The sequence below is a fragment of the Bos taurus genome, chromosome 26, assembly GCF_002263795.3.
Source record: "Bos taurus isolate L1 Dominette 01449 registration number 42190680 breed Hereford chromosome 26, ARS-UCD2.0, whole genome shotgun sequence".
Lineage (NCBI taxonomy): Eukaryota > Metazoa > Chordata > Mammalia > Artiodactyla > Bovidae > Bos > Bos taurus.
The window spans coordinates 7,278,251-7,298,771 of record NC_037353.1 but is presented as its reverse complement, the minus strand read 5'-3'; the positions used below and the strand labels follow the sequence as shown (position 1 = coordinate 7,298,771).

The 20,521-nt window shown below is 38.3% G+C and overlaps 1 protein-coding gene across 2 annotated transcripts in view; it reads left to right on the top strand.

The window, feature by feature from the left end:
* The window catches only part of PRKG1 (protein kinase cGMP-dependent 1), a 1,418,431-nt gene that overhangs the window by 1,014,957 nt on the left and 382,953 nt on the right, over nt 1-20,521 (top strand). For both annotated transcript variants that reach the window (XM_005225353.4, NM_174436.2), the window contains 1 exon segment: nt 4,374-4,437. In XM_005225353.4, coding sequence (XP_005225410.2) covers nt 4,374-4,437 — 64 coding nt within the window.

Sequence of the window (20,521 nt, the reverse complement as noted above, 5' to 3'; positions counted from 1 at the left end):
TAATTTCTTTTACTGGCTTCTCCAGCAGTCATTCAGCAAAGTCAGTTCTCCAAGACTTTATTTTTTGGCCTCCTAAAAGATGCTTACTCCTTGGAAGAAAAGTTATGACCAAACTAGATAGCATATTGAAAAGCAGAGACATTACTTTGCCAACAAAGGTCCGTCTAGTCAAGGCTATGGTTTTTCCAATAGCCATGTATGGATGTGAGAGTTGGACTGTGAAGAAAGCTGAGTGCCGAAGAATTGATGCTTTTGAACTGTGGTGTTGGAGAAGACTCTTGAGAGTCCCTTGGACTGCAAGGAGATCCAACCAGTCCATTCTGAAGGAGATCAACCCTGGGATTTCTTTGGAAGGAATGATGCTAAAGCTGAAACTCCAGTACTTTGGCCACCTCATGCGAAGAGTTGACTCATTGGAAAAGACTCTGATGCTGGGAGGGATTGGAGGCAGGAGGAGAAGGGGAGGCAGGAGGAGAAGGGGACGCCAGAGGATGAGATGGCTGGATGGCATCACTGACTTGATGGACATGAGTCTGAGTGAACCCCGGGAGTTGGTGATGGACAGGGAGGCCTGGTGTGCTTCGATTCATGGTGTTGCAAAGAGTTGGACACGACTGAGTGACTGAACTGAACTGATGATGTGACTTCTCCAGTCAATGCAGTTTGGTAGCTCATTCCGTCAGGTGCTTCACTTGCTTCTTCATTTGCACTTTGAAAAGGTGTACCAAACAATTTTAAGCTTAAAAACTTCATCATGTTTACATGAAAAATTTGTTTCCTTTTCTTTAAATTTTGGATAATTGGGCACAAAATGATATCAGAAGTAACATAATAGTATTTTTAAATTGTTCTTATTTTTACATCTGTATGCTCAAATATTTGGGATGGAATTTCATGAAACCTACAATTTGCTTTCAGATTATCATCAAAAATATCTGTAAACCTATTTATCAATATGCATATAAAGTTAGATGGATTGAAGGCAGATAAAGATGGCACAGTGTTAACAGTTGCTAATCTAGGTGGTGGGGATACAGGTGATTCTTGAGCTCTTCTTTCAGCCTTTCCATTTATTTGACATTTTTCATAGTAAAAAGTTAGTTAATAAATGAAGTCACTGAATCAAAGATTATTCATATTATTGCTTCACTTCTAAGTCATTAAAAGAATATGGCATGGTTTTAAAACTTACACGAGGTATTTTAAAATAATTTTATTGTGAAGTGTGCTCTTCTGCTGTTCTTAGTGACTCAGTCGTGTCTGACTCTTTGCAACCCATGGACTGTAGTGCGCCAGGCTCCTCTGTCCATGGAGATTCTCCAGGCAATAATACTGGAGTGGGTTGCCATTTCCTTCTCCTCCAGGGGATCTTCCCAACTCAGGGATCGAACCCAGGTCTCCTGCATTGCAGGTGTATTTTTTATCATCTGAGACACCAGGGAAGCCCACTGTGGGGTGGGTAGCTCAACAAGTCATCAGCATGATAGTCATTCAGATAAAAATGTTCTTCCTTTTTCTTTCTTATCTGTACTGTGTTATGACCTCTACAAGAGTCTCAAGATCCTAGTTATTTTAGCTATAACAGGGATGACTATAATAATGGTTCTTTGATAAGTCTGTTTATTTCCTGTTAATTGATTTCCATTTTGTTAGATCTGAAAGTGCTTAAATTGTTACCAAGAATTCTTTAGTGTTTCTTCTTTAAAATCATCCTTAATTTTTATTGGTAATAAATGGCACTGAATGTTTTGAAGCATTTAAAATTGTAAAAGATCATGTATATGTATGTGTGTGTGTGTGTGAAGATCATGTGTGTGTGTGTGTGTGTGTGTGTACATATGTGCATGCTCAGTCACTTTAGTTGTGTCTGACACTTTGTGACTCTGTGGACTGTAGCCCACCAGGCTCCTCTGTCTATGGAATTCTTCAGGCAAGAATGCTGGAGTGGGTTGCCATGCCCTCCTCCAGAGGATCTTCCCCCATCGAGGGATCAAACCCACATCTCCTGTTTTTCCTGCATTGTAGTGGGATTCTTTACCACTGAACCACCAGGGAAGTCCATGTGTGTATATACGTACATACACACACACACACAAACAATGGAATATTATTGTATAATATAAAATAATACATTAGAAGGAAATCCAGCTATTTTGTTTTCTACTACATGGGTGGACCTTGAGGACATTATGCTAGACAGAGGGAGAAAATCACTTCATGGCATCACCTACATGTGGAATCTAAATGAAGAACTCATAAGAACATAGAACAGTAGTTGTCAGGGACTGAGAAGTAGGGGGGAATAGATTACACAGTTTCAGCTTTTAACCATAGTTGATAGCACTATATTGTATAACTGAAATTTACAAAAAGAGTAGAACTTTTAAGTTTGAAAAGTACATAAGAATAAATATACGAGGTGACAAATGTGTTAATTGACTAGGTTAACTGGATGAGAGGAGTTGTTTCACTATGTTCACTTTAAATATCTTACATTTTTGTCAATTATACCTAAATAAAGCTGAATTTTTAAAAACGAAGTAAAATTATAAAAAATAATTTATTAAAATGCCCTCCTAAAACTTAACGTTTTTGTTTTCTTTAGTGGGTACATAGTCATGCAAATATTTTTTTTTTTTCTGATGACTAAGAATGCTCATGAAATTGAAAATATAGAGTGGCTTGACATAGACTTGGCACAGAAGTATTAGGGCTCTCTAAAGATGGCAGCCAATTATAATAAAATGAGGAAAACTCAGTTGTAGTTTGTGTTTTTCATAAATACCCACTGGGATAGAAATATTCTAATTATTCTTACATCTCAGAAGAAACTGAAATATATAGCTCATTAAAAGAACACGGAAGGACTAGCTTTTTCAACCTGCATAACTCATGGAAACAGCTTCCTCTGTCTTCCTCTCTTTCTCTGATGTATTTCATCCAGCTGCTGAAATAGACTGCCTTCTGGAAATTAAAACCCACGTGGCTCAGACCATAGCAGTAAATCTGGTAGAACAGATGGTCCTGGATGAATTGTTTTACCTCTGCATAAAACCTTAGGATTTTATCAATAGGCTTTACACTAAGTAATGGGAATCAGAGTGACAAATTAACAGTAAAACTTTCATGCTTATATCCAAACACTATGTTCTGGCTTCTTACATTGTATTATTCTGATCAAGCCAAAACCATTGTCCTCTAGCAACAAACCAAAGATAAATCTCATCCAACTCATCTAACTCATTTAAATATGTTTGTTCTGTAGCAGTTTACCTAAAGATTGAGTTTATCTGAAGATCAGTCTTTAATAAAATACCTTACATACAAATGTATATTCACTCATTTATAGTCTTTTCTCTACTCAAGGTTGAAATAGGGTTACATGAGAATTTAGTTCCACATCCCAGTTAGATTTTCTAGTGGAGTGGATTTTCAAGAATTTTATGTTAATGAGGTTTTTTTTTTTTTTTCTTTTAAAGCTGCTATCATTATCCATAGAAAATAAGTTTCATTGATTTGTATATTCAACATAATTCAATATTTCCTTGCTGGTCTATGAGTTTCCCTAATAAGAAGCTGAGAAGACATTTTTCAGGAACTGCTATGAATCTGGACATTTTTTCTCCATCCTGTCTGATCTGATCCCTATAACTGTCCTAGGAAGCATTTGTATATCCATTTCATAACTTTATTCGACACATGTTCTTGAGTTGTTATTAACAAATCACTAAAAATATAGGAACTGAGCAAAATAGATACAGGTCTTATTTTTGTGGCATTTGATTTTGGCAGTGAGGATGGCCAGTAGCAAATATCTGACTAATAATCTAATTACAATTGCAGAAAGGGATAAAAGAGATCATAATAGGCAGACCTTATCTAGCTGGGGAGAGATTGATGAAAGTGGGAAACTTCCAGTGTTACTGAATGCATGCTTGTAGTGCTGAACGTGTTGTCAGTAGAGCTGTGTCTTAAAAGATGGGTAGCAGTTGGCCTGTTGAAAGGGGAGACAGAGAGTATGTATATGTAGGCAGAGTTCCTGGAGAGGGTGATGGAACTGGAAGGAATCTGGTGACTGCAGGCTGATAAGGGAGAGAGTGGTTTTCTCCCTGTTGTGACTGAGGCATTCAAGGTCACACAAGGAAATGTAAGTGAAATTTGAACTCAGTTCTGTCCAACCTCCAATTCTTTCTTGTACATCATGTCTTTCCCCTGTTAGTCATCAGATTATGCCTAAGTTATTGCTATGATCTTCATCTGCAGATTCTTAGTTAAGAAATCTTTTTGCATGTTCATTCAGATATATTGCTGTTTTATTTATAAAAGTGAGCTGCAGTACATGCCTTCAGCATCATCTCTGTATTGTTTTTCAGCGTTCCAACATTCCAGAGCCTTCCTGAAGAGATCCTCAGTAAGCTTGCTGACGTCCTTGAAGAGGTAATTGTTTTTAGTCCTTGAACTTTTTGAGATGGGACTCAACCCATCACAGCTGTGCAATGACAAGTCACAAACTGCAGAGACCTTTTACATTTTTTTGAGCACTGGGATGAGATATATATTTGGCTTCAGATAAAAGCAGCTTTAGCATATCTGACATTTATACACAATTAGAAATGTGAAAATGAACTTAACTATAGCAGAAGGAAATTTTTTTACTGTGGCAAACATATTGTTACTTTGATTTCCAAGAAAGGGAGATGGCATATATATCTCTTATTTCAATTGGTGATAAGCACCATTGTAGTCACTGCTACTCAGAGGATATAAATTAGCAAATTTCTAACATGAAATAGCAGGTTGGGTACGTATTTTTTAGCAGATGAGTATTTTATGTGTGTAACTGTACGTGTGAATGTGGAAGTATCACTCTTACTTCTTTTTCTCTGCACCTATAAAGCACAGGAAATACTGAAGCAGGAGAAAGGCAGGAGGTTTACACAAGTAGTGTCTTGAGTGAACACAAGAGTATAGGGTCCCTGGTGCCTATAGAAACAAGGAAGGCACCATACCTGGGCAATTATGCAGGTAGGGAAGTTGATGGAGTGGCTGGCTCTGTGGCAAATCTGTTCTGACATCTATTTTCTCAGTGACCTAGAAAGCAAGACCATCAACTATGGGGCAGATGTTTGAGAGGTTTGAAGACAGAAGAGAAGGTATGAGAAAAGTAGAAGAGGAAATGGACTAGGAAGGCACAGTATGATTGCCAGTCATCATTCAGGCACTGTTTGACATTACCAATCCCAAATCTCAATTAAACAGGCAAAAAGAGTTCAGCCAGGATGTATGAGAAGACAGGTAGGTCAAACTCCACTCGGTTGTACCAAAGGATGGGAGAACTTTTAAAGCACTGGAGTGAGTTGGTGGAAAAATATTCCAGTAGGGGTGTTGCCACAGAGTAGGTTCTTATCTCATTGCAGAAAGAATTCAGAAATGAGATGGAAGTCAAGAAAGAAAAGTGAAGAGTTATTAAGCTCTCAAGGGAAGAGCTGGGGCCCAGGTGGGCAGTTGCCCTGAGTTTCTTTGGCAAGTTGGTTATATGAGGTGTGAAAATAAATGGGCAGAATATTCATGGAGGAGAGAGGGGTTTGGGGTTATATATTTCCTGATTTTCATCCTAGCTCTACCTTCCAGGGTAGGAAGGATTTTTGTCCATATTTAGTCCTTGAGAAAGACATTCCTGAGCTGTAAAACAGGAGATCATCAGCCTAGAAGAAGATCTGTATCTCAAAACAGGCAAATTGAGAATTTGAAAATTTTCTAAAGTAAACACCCTAAGAACAGGGAGATCAGGAGCCTAATAGTGTTAGAGAGAAGCCTATCTAAAGTTTAGTCAAAGTGAGGGGGCTGTTCAGTCTGTCTTGCTTACCAGCCCATTTGCTCTTGTGTGCTTTTTCAGCCCCATTTATTTCTCTGGATTCAAGTCCCAAGTAGATAGAGAATGGGATTTAACCAGGACTGGTATTTTGCCAGGAAAAGCTGAGTGGTTGAAACAGGGAAAAGAGGTTGAAGATGCATGTGAAGGAAGGATTATAGAGACTGCTCCTGGAATTTCGATTGGGCAAGAAGGAGAGGGATGCTGAAAGGAACAAGGGTCAGTGAGTGACTGGGATCGATGTATTTTAGTCTCAGAAGGCTGAAGAATTTTTGGAGTTGTGCTATCATAGAGAGAAACAAGAAAGATACTAAAAAAGTTTTTGTCTCTAAGTACTCACAATACCTCATAACTCAGTCAGTAAAGAATCTGCCTGAAATGCAGGAGACACAGGTTCGATTCCTGGGTCGGAAAGATCCCCTGGAGAAGGAAATGGCAATTCAGTACAGTATTTTTGCCTGGAAAATTGCATGGCCAGAGGACCCTGGCAGGCTACAGTCCATGAGGTCACAAGAGTCGGACACGACTTAACGACTAAACCACCACCACTCACAAAACCAGTAATTATATGATACTATGATACATAGAATTTCAAAGGTTTATGTCCACAAATTCTTAAGAGTCTTTTTATCAGAGTGAGCTCTCCTAGGATTTACTGTTCTCTCTCATCTTATATGGGAACACAAAGTAAAACAGAAGTAACATTTGATTCCTATGTTAAAATATAAGAGATCCATGAGAAAAAATTACTGGCTTCCTTTCTTTCTGAACATGCCAACCACTGTACTTGCAACCTCTGTAAACGAAAAGCTGCTTTCCCCAGTTCTTTTCCTTGTTGAATACACCGAAGAACTCTCTGATGACCTTTTTCTTTTTTTCTAAACAAAATGAAATAAAGTACAAAATCACTGGCCCAATCAAGCCTGTCCAAAATAAAATAAAATAAAACCCATGAAATGCTTTAATCATTTTCTTTCTTTTCCACAGCTGTGGAAGCATTTGCTATGTTTTGCAAAACAATAGCCATAGCTCTATAAATAATTTTGACCAAAGAAATATTTTAGTATTTTATGTCCGATTTTCACATCAGAAGATGCCTTAATTTATGTTATACAAGCCACAGTACAGTCTACAGCAAAACTGCATGAAAATAGAAACAGATGATTAAGTGCCCACACATTTGCTCTGAAGACATACAAATGAAGTAAACAGCCAAAATATGAAGTTAGACGTATGAATATACTACCCAATGCACAGAAGTGTTCAAGCTGAATAAACAAGCACAATGAGAAATTAGATTAAATTATGTATCAGATAGAGTGAAGCAAATTTGGAAGAACAAAAGCAATACCAATGTCACTTAACATTAAAGGAAATGTGCTTGCATAATAATTGAGCTGTCTTTCTTCCTACAACATCTACAAGAAAAGGAAAGAATCCCAGATAGTTTTGAAAAGAAAGCCTGTATAATCATTGTGTTCAACAAAGAAGCTTATAGCCTTGTTAAAACAAATATTTATGGAACATCTGCCACGTGCCAGTAATTGTTCCAAACTCTGGGATTCAGGAGCTTGTCCACCCAAAGCATGTTTCAGTGGAAGGTACAGATGAGACACAAGGAAATGGCATCAAAATAGCATTGAGTGAGAAGGCCATTCTGTATTGGGTTAGGGAGGGAAGACCTCTCTGGTCTCAAGCTGAAATCTAAAAGCAGATACAGGATGCCATGTGTACAGGACAGAGAGAAGAGAAAGCATAATGTCCTAAACTAGGAATGAGTTTGCTGTTCTTAAGGAATAGGAAAAAAAAAAAATTACAGTGAAATGAGATGCGGCTAAAGAAAATAGCCAAGGCCAGGTGGCAGGGGACTTTGCTGATTGTGATAAGGAGTTATGATAAGGCTTTTAAGTGCAATGGGAAGGTTTTGAGGGTTCTAAGCCATAAAATGACATGATTTGGGTTGTGTTTAAATGATAGCTCTCTGTGAGAAGAATGGATTATAGAGGGACAGATCGATTATTTAGACAAAATAGCCCCAGATGAGGGTAGACGTTTGTATGTGGATGTACTTTCTTATTGACTGTTTCATTCCATTCGTTATGAAACAAAACTTCCAGCATGAGGGGAACATTTTTAAAGAATAGGGGCAGGGTACGCAAGGACTGAGAGTTAACCCAAAAAAGGAAACATAATGAAAGGAACAGACATAATGTTATTGGTTAAGTGATTTAGGAGGGTATTTGTGACTGGAGGACAAATACATGATGCTTGGGGCATCCTACTCTAAAATTGAAAAAGAAACCATTATATGAGCAATCTCTGCCACTGCCCACACCCCGCCCCCACTTACCTCTTCCATAATTTCTAGTGTAGATGTGCCCATTTATCTGTTCTTCCTTATAAGCTTGTAAACCAGGAACAAACATCCTTATTCTTAGTGTTGTAATTTAGTGCCCCTTTCTTTGTTTCCTTCATATCACATAGTACAAGTATTGTCTTTATTGAATCTCTCATGACTTTTTCAGGAACATGGGAAAATTTCCTCTAGTTCCTTTGAGAAGTTGTGTTTATGCATAGATATCAAGAGGTTCTTGGTCAAAGGGCTATCCAGATCAAGAGCAACAATTCCAACATTTTCTTAAGTTGTGTTTTGCAAGAGAAGTTGAAGCAATTAATTGATTCTCTAAATAGTCACCTTCATTGTCACTCTAGAGACAATGTTCTCTAAATGTTCTCTATATGTATGTTCTCATCTCGTATCTGACTTAAAGTAAGTCTTAATAATTAGTGGAGATCATTTTAAGAGCTTCAGATTTGTTTTGCTAAATAAGTTATTTTATAGTTTGTAAAATAAATTATAGGAGAATTTTTAGGCACATGTAGGGAATAGCAAGATCTGACTTTGTAAACTAGTTTCATTAACTTCTATACTATTCTGTATAATACAGTGAAAACTATGTTGAATTCATTCATGTTGAATGAATTAGTCAAATATGAAATCTAGTCTGAAAGCCTAGGAAGTTCTTATGGGTAAATGAAAAGAGCTGTGAAATTATAAATAGGATCTAATCTTTTTTTCTTACTATAGCAACCTAACACTTTCCTTCTTCCTTTATACACACATAATTAGTCTCTGTAGATGAATTACATTTTTCAGATGGATGGAAGAACCTGTAGCTAATCTCCACCTGAGAAATAGCTTCCTTCAGTGACTACCTACCCAAACACAATGGAGGAAAGCCACTGTAAATAACTCAGTGTCTAATATACATCCGCATATTAGAACTGTGGTGAGATCTTCAAAGGAAACAACAAATAAAAACAGTTTCTTATAGAGAGGAGGAGCAGAGATTAACCTCATATCCTGTTACAAAGAAGCTTGAAAATTAATTTGGGAAGGAGTTACGCTTTCACCAATGAGGGTGAAAAGGCTTAAATAACTCAAGTAAAACCATATTTTTACTGAAGACATTAGATTGAACAATCAAGTTAAGCCAACAAGTTCGCTTTTTACCACTGGTATAGCTCATTCTTTCTTTGTAAATAGAAGTGGGACATGGGTGCTATATTTAAGTCTCCTGATTTTTAAATAGAAAATAAAACATGTGAGAATCACTTCTTTGGTTACACTGAAATCTGTTTCATATCCAGTTCGCTCATGAAACACTGGATTCGGTTGTTTTAGAATGAGAAACTGCCATATGACTCAGCAGTCCCACTGCTGGGCATACACACTGAGGAAACCAGAATTGAAAGAGACACGTGTACCCCAATGTTCATCTCAGCACTGTGTATAATAGCCAGGACATGGAAGCAACCTAGATGTCCATCAGTGGACGAATGGATAAGAAAGCTGTGGTACATATACACAATGGATTATTATCAGCCATTAAAAAGAATGCATTTGAATCAGTTCTAATGAGGTGGATGAAACTGGAGCCTATTATACAGAGTGAACTAAGCCTGAAAGAAAAACACCAATACAGTATACTAAAGCATATATATGGAATTTAGAAAGATGGTAACAATAACCCTGTATACGAGACAGCAAAAGAGACACAGATGTATTGAACAGTCTTTTGGACTCTGTGGGAGAGGGTGAGGGTGGGAAGATTTGGGAGAATGGCATTGAAACATGTATGTGAAAACATGTGAAACGAATCGCCAGTCCAGGTTCGATGCATGATACAGGATGCTCGGGGCTGGTGCACTGGGATAACCTAGAGGGATGGTTTGGGGAGGGAGGTGGGAATGGGGTTCAGGATGGGGAACACGTGTACACCCATGGTGGATTCATGTTGATATATGGCAAAACCAATACAATATTGTAAAGTAATTAGCCCTCAATTAAAATAAATACATTTCTATTTAAAAAAAAAACAGTGCACCTTACCTCGTCAAAAAAAAAAAAAAAAAAGAGAGAAATATTTCTGCTTCACCAGCTTTTTAAGAGCTCTCTACCTTTGGGTCTGCAGCTTTATGTGATTACATCTTAGATACATTTGAGTCTAAATAATAGATTGTTCTGGTTTGTGTCCTTATACAGGGCATTTATTTATGTTTTCAGTTTGGGGATATTTATACGGTTATGGCCCTGACAAGATCTTGAACAAATAATACTCCTCCAAGTTTTTGAAATATTGAAGAAGACAGGATGAGAAAAATAGAAACAGAAAAGAGGCAGGGAGAGAAAACTGTTTTTTTTTTTTTTTTCATCTTACCATTGCTTGATAATATGCTAAAAAGCAAATACTGGATCACAGTCCAGGGATCATTATTGGAAAAGGAGGTTAATGTAACACAAGGTGCCCCATGGCTGATTCAATATGCATCGTTTTAGCTGTGCAACTGTTCCTTGATGTCACCATGTCATGTTGACATCTTCTCAAATTCCTTTGCATTCTCTCCAGTTGTGAGTAATACAAGGAATAAGTACTACACTTGAAGAGTTATTGGAATACTCTGAAACTTTCTCTTTTTATCATTCTAAACAGGTCTAGACTCTTTCGAAAGAAACTAGTGTAGTAGTAAAAGTAAAAAGTAAAGTCACTCAGTTGTGTCTGTCTCTTTGCAATCCCATGTACTGTATAGCCTTACAGGCTCCTCTGTCCAAGGGATTTTCCAAGCAAGAGTACTGGAGTGGGTTGCCATTTCCTTCTCCAGGGGATATTCCCAACCCAGGGAAGTAGACAGAAACATTATTAATTCTCTTCAAAATCTATTGTTGTGACTAAACTTTTTGATTCTTGCTATTCAGAGCCAAGTTGGAGGGAATTTTAAGTACCCATTCTTTTCCAGTTGATTTGGCCTGAAGGACTCTTAATTTGGACAATTATCTGTTTAGATCTACCTGGTCCCTTTTGATTCTTTTTGGGTTTTCACATCTACAGGGCAAATGACTGCTTCTGAAGGAGGAAGAAGTAGAAGGGTGTATGTTTGTATTTTTGTGGCAGACTGGAGAGATTAAAAAGTAAAGACAAACTTTCAGTTCATATGAATATCTGCCTATCTTATTCTATTATACAAGTAAATGTAATGGGAGAATATATTTGCAAATTATAAATGTGATAAGGTAGTTGTATTAGTCAGAGTTCTCCAGAGAAAACAGAACCAGTAAGATGTGCATGTGTAGAAAGAGAGATTTATTTTAAGGAATTGGCTCCTGAATTATGGATGCTGGCCATTTCAAAATCTGCAGAATAAACTGGCAGGCCATGGAAAAGCTAATGTTGCAGTTCAAGTTCAATGCCATCTGCTGGCAGAATTCCTTCTTGCTTGGGGAATGTCAGTCTTTGTTCCTTTAAGATCTTCATTTGATTGAATGAGGCCCACACACATTATGGATGGTAATCCACTTTAACATTTAAATCAATGAGTTTTGAGTAATCTAGTCTCAAAGTTCACTTGCTGAAGCATTAATCTTATAACACACACACAATTCAGAATAATGTTTGACCAAATATCTGAGCACTGTGGCCCAGCTAAGTTGATACATAAGATTATCATAAGACATATCTAGAATATATAAAGAACACTTACAATTTGATAATAAAATGATAAATAGGTCAATTTAAAAATGAGTGGATTTAAAAAGTTAATAGATTAAAATGAGTGAATAGATATTTTTCAAAAGGAGATATACAAAAATCCAATAAGTACATGTTTCTTATTGGATTATTATTAGCAATCATCAAGGAAACAAAAATAAGAACCCTAATTATGCACCACTTCATACCCTTAAAGGTGGCTAGAATAAAAGACAATGACAAATCTTGGTGAGGATGTAGAGAAATTGTAACTCTCGTATGTTGCTTGTGGGATTGTAAAATGGTGCAACTTCTTTGAAAAACGGTCTAGAACTTGATTTGTATCTCTTTAAATTACATATTTTGCTTATTTGTATAATCTATACCATAGTCTACAAAATATGCAGTTTTCATTTTATTCAACTTCCTCACTTGAGTTAAACCAGTAGCCCTATACCTGACAAAGACCCAAAATATCTAAACAGGTTGGAATAATGGATGGAGTCCACTAAAATTAGGTAACAGAGGAGAATATAGTTTTGCACATGATTAAAAAGAAAAACAAATACAGAAGGAAGGAACAGAAGGATAGGATGGTGAAGACAGGGCAGAATGTAGGCAATATTGCTGGAAACAAGGGAAGAAAACAATTGAAATAACTTATAAATTTGCCCTGGAGAAGACTTTGGGGGAAGGTATTGGATTCCTTTTTAACTTAGTGGACACAACTTTCTGTGTTCAAAGGATGGGGAACTCCATCTCTAAAAATAGCCTGGATGAAGGATTTAACCCATCACTGATGAATAGGGATAAAGCAGTATCTGCCTCTTGTAGTAGTGTAGGTCTTAAATTGTATAATTATTGTAAAATTAGTAGCATGCAAACATCATTTCAGATGTCCATCATCAGTGCTTACCAACCCCTTTCACATGTTGACACATAATGGAAAATGTTTATCCTACACACATATTGAGGTTAACAAATAAAACTCCTTATGACTAGAGTTGACTGGTCAGGGATTTTGACTGTCCCAGGTCCTACTGGACTCTCCATCTGAATGGCTGAGGAGGCATTTTGTAATGTCTGGAGACATCTATGCTGGTTATAATATTGAGTGAGGTTAACAGAAGGCTGCCACTGGCCTCTAATGGGTAGGGGCCAGGGTGCTATTAAACAGTCTACAATGCATAGGACAGCTTTACAACAATTCATCCAGTACCAGATGTCAGTAGTGCTGAGTCTGGGAAGTTCTCCTGTAGAGTAACTGGGATAGGACTTGGGAAACTCTGCTGAAAGTATGAAGGAAATAAAATCATGTAATATGATCAAGACTGCCAAGGACTGGTGGACTACTTTAGCCAAAGTGGTTAGGAAAGTTTTAGCTGAAGAAGTGACTTTGAGTTGACAGCCATGGCAAGCATCACAGATAGCAAAATATAGTATATAATGTTAAGTATGGATAGATATCATACATATTTGAAAAACTGCAGTATATAAGAAATTAGTTAAGATACTGTAAATATTCATGCTTTGATTTGGTGCTTGAACAATATTGATTTTTTGGCTTCTACCTAACTCTAAGATTCTGTACGATCACATTCTCAACTGAGATCTCTCTAGTTCCAGAGCCTCAGTCATTCTCATTTCTACCCATGTGGGAAGTGTCTTCTCCTTTTTCTCCTTGATCTATTTAGCTATCATTATATGGAAGAAATAAGTGCTTGTCCATTGCTTTAAATTAGTCTCTAGTTTTGTGAACTTTTATCACTTTAGACTCTAAGTTCTTTAAAGGCTGCTGCTGTTCAGTCACTAAGTCATGTCCAGTTCTTTGTGACCCCATGGGCTACAGCACCCCAGACTTTCCTGTCCTTCACTATCTCCAAACATGAGTTTGCACAAACTCACGTCCATTGAGTTGGTGATGCCATCCAATCATCTCATCCTCTGTCTAGTAAAGGCTAATAATATATTCATAATTTCTTTTCACAGGGTACTTGTAGGCAATTGAGAGAAGCAACAGTAATACCTTCAACTTATCAAGGCTAACTGTGCCAGGCTAAGGGCATCTGTTTAAACCTCTGAGGCCACTACTATTACAGTTGACCCTTGAACAACAGCAGGTGTTAGGGGCACTGACTCTCCATGCAGTCAAAACCCCACAGCCAAAACCACTACTGCACAAGTTTACAGGAGGTCCTGGCATCCATAGATTTGGAACCACAGGTTCAACTGACCTTGCATTATTTATAGTACTGGACAGTCATATTTAGTGAAAAAAATCTGCATGTGTGTGGACCCCCACAGTTCAAAGGCACGTTGTTCTAGGGTCAACTGTGCTTTTACTATTCGTAGTTTATAACTGGGGGAACTGTTCAGTTCAGTTCAGTCACTCAGTCGTGTCTGACTCTTTGCAACCCAATGCATTGCAGCATACCAGGCCTCCCTGTCCATCACCAACTCCCGGAGTTCACTCAAACTCACGTCCATCGAGTCGGTGATGCCATCCAGCCATCTCATCCTCTGTCGTCCCCTTCTCCTCCTGTCCCCAATCCCTCCCAGCATCGGTCTTTTCCAATGAGTCAACTCTTTGCATGAGGTGGCCAAAGTACTGCAGTTTCAGCTTTAGAATCACTCCTTCCAATGAACACCCAGGACTGATCTCCTTCAGAATGGACTGGTTGGATCTCCTTGCAGTCCAAGGGACTCTCAAGAGTCTTCTCCAACACCACAGTTCAAAAGCATCAATTCTTTGGTGCTCAGCTTTCTTCACAGTCCACTCTCACATCCATACATGACCACTGGAAAAACCATAGCCTTGACTAGATGGACCTTTGTTGGCAAAGTAATGTCTCTGCTTTTGAATATGCTACCTAGGTTGGTCATAACTTTCCTTCCAAGGAGTAGGCATCTTTTAATTTCATGGCTGCAATCACCATGGGGGAACTGAGGATCAAGTAATACAGCTAATGGGGAAGTAGTTTATTCCATCCAATCTGAAGCTGGAATTGGCACCTTTCATTACTATGCTATATTTCATCTTGAAAATTTGTAGCATAAATGAAGAAGAAAAAAATTATTTTCCCCCATTACCTACTCCTTTTTTTTTTTTTTAAATAGGAGATGCCTCCTTTTGAAAATGTTTACTTGTCTTTTTCTTCTTTTTTCTCCTTGGGAGTAGTAAACTTTTCCCAGTCAGCATTTTTAATTTGTTATGACAGGAATCCATTTTATGCCTTTAACAAACTTCAAAACTAAGCAGTTTCTAGTCTTTTTATCACCAGGATGTATATGATTTGCCTTATGAGGTCTGTAATTCATTAAAATGTATGTGCTCTCCAAATATGAAACCAATCTGCAATAAGTCAGCTTTCTAGAAAACATTCATCAGTGCAGTTCAGTTCAGTCTCTCAGTCATGTCCAATTCTTTGCGACCCCATGAAACACAACACACCAAACCTCCCCATCCATCACCATCTCCCAGAGTTTACCCAAACTCATGTCCATCGAGTTGGTGATGGCATCCAACAATCTCATCCTCTATTTTCCCCTTCTCCTCCTGCCCCTAATGTTTCCCAGCATCATGGTCTTTTCAAATGAGTTACCTCTCCACAAAGGGTGGCCAAAGTATTGGAATTTCAGCTTCAACATCAGTCCTTCCAGTTAACACGCAGGACTGATCTCCTTTAGAATGGACTGGTTGGATCTCCTTGCAGTCCAAGGACTCTCAAGAGTCTTCTCCAACACCACAGTTCAAAATCATCAATTCTTTGGCACTCAGCATTCTTTATAGTCCAACTCTCACATCCATACATGACTACTGGAAAAACCATAGCCTTGACTAGACAGAATTTTGTTGACAACTAATGTCTCTGCTTTTTAATTTGCTGTCTAGGTTGTCATAACTTTCCTTCCAAGGAATAAGTGTCTTTTAATTTCATGGCTGCAATCACCATTTGTAGTGATTTTGGAGCCCCCAAAAATAAAGTCTGACACTGTTTCCACTGTTTCCCCATCTATTTCCCATGAAGGGATGGAACAAGATGACATGATCTTAGTTTTCTGAATGTTGAGCTTTAAGCCAACTTTTTCACTCTCCTCTTTGACTCTCATCAAGAGGCTTTTTAGTTCCTCTTCACTTTCTGCCATAAGGGTGGTGTCACCTGCATATCTGAGGTTATTGATATTTCTCCTGGCAATCTTGATTCCAGCTTGTGCTTCCTCCAGCCCAGCATTTCTCATGATGTACTCTGCATATAAATTATATGCATATAAGCAGAGTGATAGTATACAGCCTTGACATACTCCTTTTCCTATTTGGAACCAGTTTGTTGTTCCATGTCCAGTTCTAACTGTTGCTTCCTGACCTGCATATAAGTTTCTCAAGAGGCAGGTCAGGTGGTCTGGTATTCCCTTCTCATTCAGAATTTTCCACAGTTTATCGTGATCCACACAGTCAAAGGCTTTGGCATAGTCAATAAAGCAGAAATAGATGTTCTTCTGGAACTCTCTTGCTTTTTCCATGATCCAGCAGATGTTGGCAATTTGATCTCTGGTTCCTCTGCCTTTTCTAACATCAGCTTGAACATCTGGAAGTTCACGGTTCACATATTGCTGAAGCCTGGCTTGGAGAATTTTGAGCATTACTTTACTAGTGTGTGAGATGAGTGCAATTGTGCAGTAGTTTGAGCATTCTTTGGCATTGCATTTCTTTGGGATTGGAATGAAAACTGACCTTTTCCAGTCCTGTGGCCACTGCTGAGTTTTCCAAATTTGTTGCATCTTGAGTGCAGCACTTTCATAGCATCATCTTTTAGGATCTGAAATAGCTCAACTGGAATTCCATCACCCCCACTACTAGAGTTGTGATGCTTCCTAAGGCCCACTTGACTTTACATTCCAAGATGTCTGGCTCTAGGTGAGTGATCACACCATTGTGATTATCTGGGTCGTGAAGATCTTTTTTGTACAGTTCTTCTGTGTATTCTTGCCACCTCTTCTTAATATCTTCTGCTTCTGTTAGGTCCCTACCATTTCTGTCCTTTATTGAGCCCATCTTTGCATGAAGAGATCTTGGTATCTCTAATTTCCTGAAGAGATCTCTAGTTTTTACCATTCTGTTGTTTTCCTCTATTTCTTTGCATTGATTGCTGAGGAAGGCTTTCTTATCTCTCCTTGCTATTCTTTGGAACTCTGCATTCAGATGCTTATATCTTTCTTTTTCTCCTTTGCTTTTCGTTTCTCTTCTTTTCACAGCTATTTGTAACACCTCCTCAGACAGCCATTTTGCCTTTTTCTTGGGGATGATCTTGATCCCTGTCTCCTGTACAATGTCAGGAACGTCTGTCCGTAGTTCATCAGACACTGTGTCTAGAGAGCACTTGAAATTGTTGTCACGTAATAATATATAAGTGTGCTTGGTACTTGTGGTTTTCTCCCCTTTAGGGGTTTGTAAACAAATAGTAAATTTGTATGAACTATGAGTAAGTGTCTCATCTTTAACATAAGCATGAGATCCTATTTACAGAATGCTAGTTGGTAGTATTGGAGCAGATCATGATAAACCTTGAATTCCTTTCAGAGAGCAGAGTCATAAACCTTGGTCTGAATTCTACGAATTGCTCCAATTAAAAGAAAGTATGACCTGATATTTTAAACTTTTTCTTTTTTAATCGAGGCATCTTTGTAGCTACTAAAAACTAGTTTAGGAGCTTGTACACATTTGGCATCTGAGACATAAACAATTGATGAATAGAAGCCACCCACTTGCACTTACAGTAAGAAGCTGAAGGTAAGAAAACCAGTTCGACTTTCAGTTTTTGTCACAAAATACAAAGCTTGCGTGGCTTGGAGAGAGCTATCAAACAGCTTAGTCAGGAAGCAAAGTGGGTGTTAAGTTCCAGGTCTCCCAAAGGCCTCTGGCTATAGGTCCTCCTGGAAATCCATTACAAGGCAACCTACCATTCCCCTGCAGAGAAGGAGTCATGCAGTTTCTCAGGCCGATAGCTACAAGGCTGCTTCCTAGTAGACAAGGCTCTGAACATGGGCAGACAGTATTTCAGGCATGAGTGTTCATCAGAAGTCAGTCAATATCAATAAGGAAGGAACTGTGACCAGCCAAGGCTGTAGTGAGACTGCATCTGTATGGAAAAATCCTGTGTGTCTCATGGCCTCTGTCTTCTCTTAATTACTATGAGATGTTGTCAGTGAGCTTCTCTTAGCTCTCTGGGAAGAGTTACCATTTATTTATTTATTTTACTTACAATGGAAAATTGTTATTTTAATAAAAGTAGCATGCTTTATTTTGTAAATAGACTTGCAGTGCCACACCATTCTGTCATTTCTCTTTGCTTCGTATGACTTGTGCAAATTACTTTACATTTCCAAGAATCGCTCATTATGATGAGCATGAGAGCAGCTGAGCTATCCCTGACTCCTCTGTTGTCTTCCAAAGATATTCTTTAAGATCAAGTCTTTCTTTTTTAGAGTCTTGCCCTAAGGCAGCTTCATCATTTTGTTTGTTGTTTCCTTAACTCTCTCATAGTTTGTGCTTCAGAATCATATGCTTGCTCCTATCTTGCCTGGAACTTGTCTTTTTTTCTACAGTTCTCTCTAAACGCCTTAAGGATAGGATGTGTCTCAGCTTATATCCCATTTCCAGCTGAGCAAGGATTTGCCTGACATTTACTGCATAACCATTAAGTATTTTCTGAATGAATAGTCTAAGTTGGTTTTCAGTAAATATGTGCTATGTGAGTGACGCAGTGAATGAAACAAAACTGTTCTGTTTTCTGTTTGGATGCTCTCACATTCATCCAGACTCCAGATGTGTCAAGGATCAGAGCATGTGTTCTGAAATATAAGAATTTATAAGTATTATCTGATGATACAGGCTTGTCCAGTCGCTCAGTGGTAAATAATCTGCCTGCCACTGCGGGAGACGTGCATTCAGTCTCCGGGTCAGGAAGATCCCCTGGAGAAGGAAATGGTTATCCATTCTAGTATTCTTGCCTGGGAAGTCCCATGGACAGAGGAGCCTGGCGGACTACAGTCCATGGGGGTCACAAAAGAGTCGGACACAACTTCGCAACTAAGTAACAACAACAGCCTGACGATACAGAGAAGGTAGACAGAAGATTCCCAGGGACCCAGAATGAAGGTCGACTATAGAGAGCAGCTGTGGAGCATCACGGGCTTGCAAGATCTGGAAAAGCAGTAAGACATTGTTCTTCTGTCAGCTCTCTGGTTTCCCTTATTCATCCAGGGAGATATAACAAAAGCCAAACTTTTGGAAGGATATCCCCTTCCAAAGGAAGGGGAACACTCTCATAAACATTCCAGTATAATGTCCTTAAGACAGAGAGCTGAGCTATTGTAAATTATTACTTGATAGCTAGGGGATAAAGGCCTCTAGAAATCATCTTCCCAATTTCCTGCAATTGAAGTTCAGTACTTGATTATGGCAATCCCCCAGTCCACAGTTTTACAGTGTACGTGTCTGTTCTGTCTTTTTACTTAGCTTCTCATCTAAAGAATAGAGATGGTTACCTGACATGTGTGTGTTGTTATTGTTTAGTTGCTAAGTCATGTCTGACTCTTCTGTGATCCCATGGAGTATAGCCCATGAGGCTCCTCTGTCGATGGGATTTCCAGGCAAGAATACTGGAGTGGGTTGCCATTTTCTCCTCCAGGGGATCTTCCCATTACACACATGTAATATAACAGAATAATCAACCCCTTTTGTAATTGTCCCTCAGATTTTGGATATTCTGTTCTGTTTTTCCATCCATTTCTTTCTCTTTGTATTTCCGTTTTGGAAGTTTCTATTCACATGTTTTTCAAACACACTGATTTTTGTCTTGGTCATGTCCAGTCTACTGATGTGCCCATCAGAAGCATTCTTCATTTCAGTTACAAGGTTTTTATTTTCTAGCATTTCCTTGTGATTCTTGCACAGAGTTGCTACCTTTCTGCTTACATTATCCATCTGCACTAGTATGTTGCCCACTTTTTCTGTAAGAACCCTTAGCATATCATTCACTGTTATTTTAAATTTCCTGTCTGATAATTTCAGAATTCCTGCCATATCTGAGTTTGGACCTGAGGCTTACTTTGTCTTTTCAAATTGTGTTTCTGGCTTTTAGCATGCCTTTTGGCTTTTCTGTTGAGAGTAAGACATGGTGTATTGGGTAACAAGAATCAAGTAGATAGACATTTTGTGAGAAATGTTGTGTTTATCTGGCTAAGAGTTGGATTTTGTTTACTGTTTGCTGTAGTGGTGGTGTTAAAGGCTATAATTTCCTCTATTGTTTTTATATCCTCCTCTTGTCTTTGGGTCTTTGTAGAAACTCATTCTTAAATAGATTCTGAGATTTGCCATCTTCCAGCTATAATCTCTCATTATTATACAGGAGCTATTGTATTGATGCAGTGGAGTATTAAGGTTCTCCAGAAAAGCAGAACAAGTAGGAGATTGTGTGTGTGTGTGTGCATGTTTGTGTATGTGTGTATGTATATATATGGCGGGGAGAGAGAGAGATTATATGGAATTGGCCCATGTAATTTTGGAGGCATAGACATCTTAAAACTCTGTCATCTGTAAGCTGGACACCCAGAGAATTTGCTA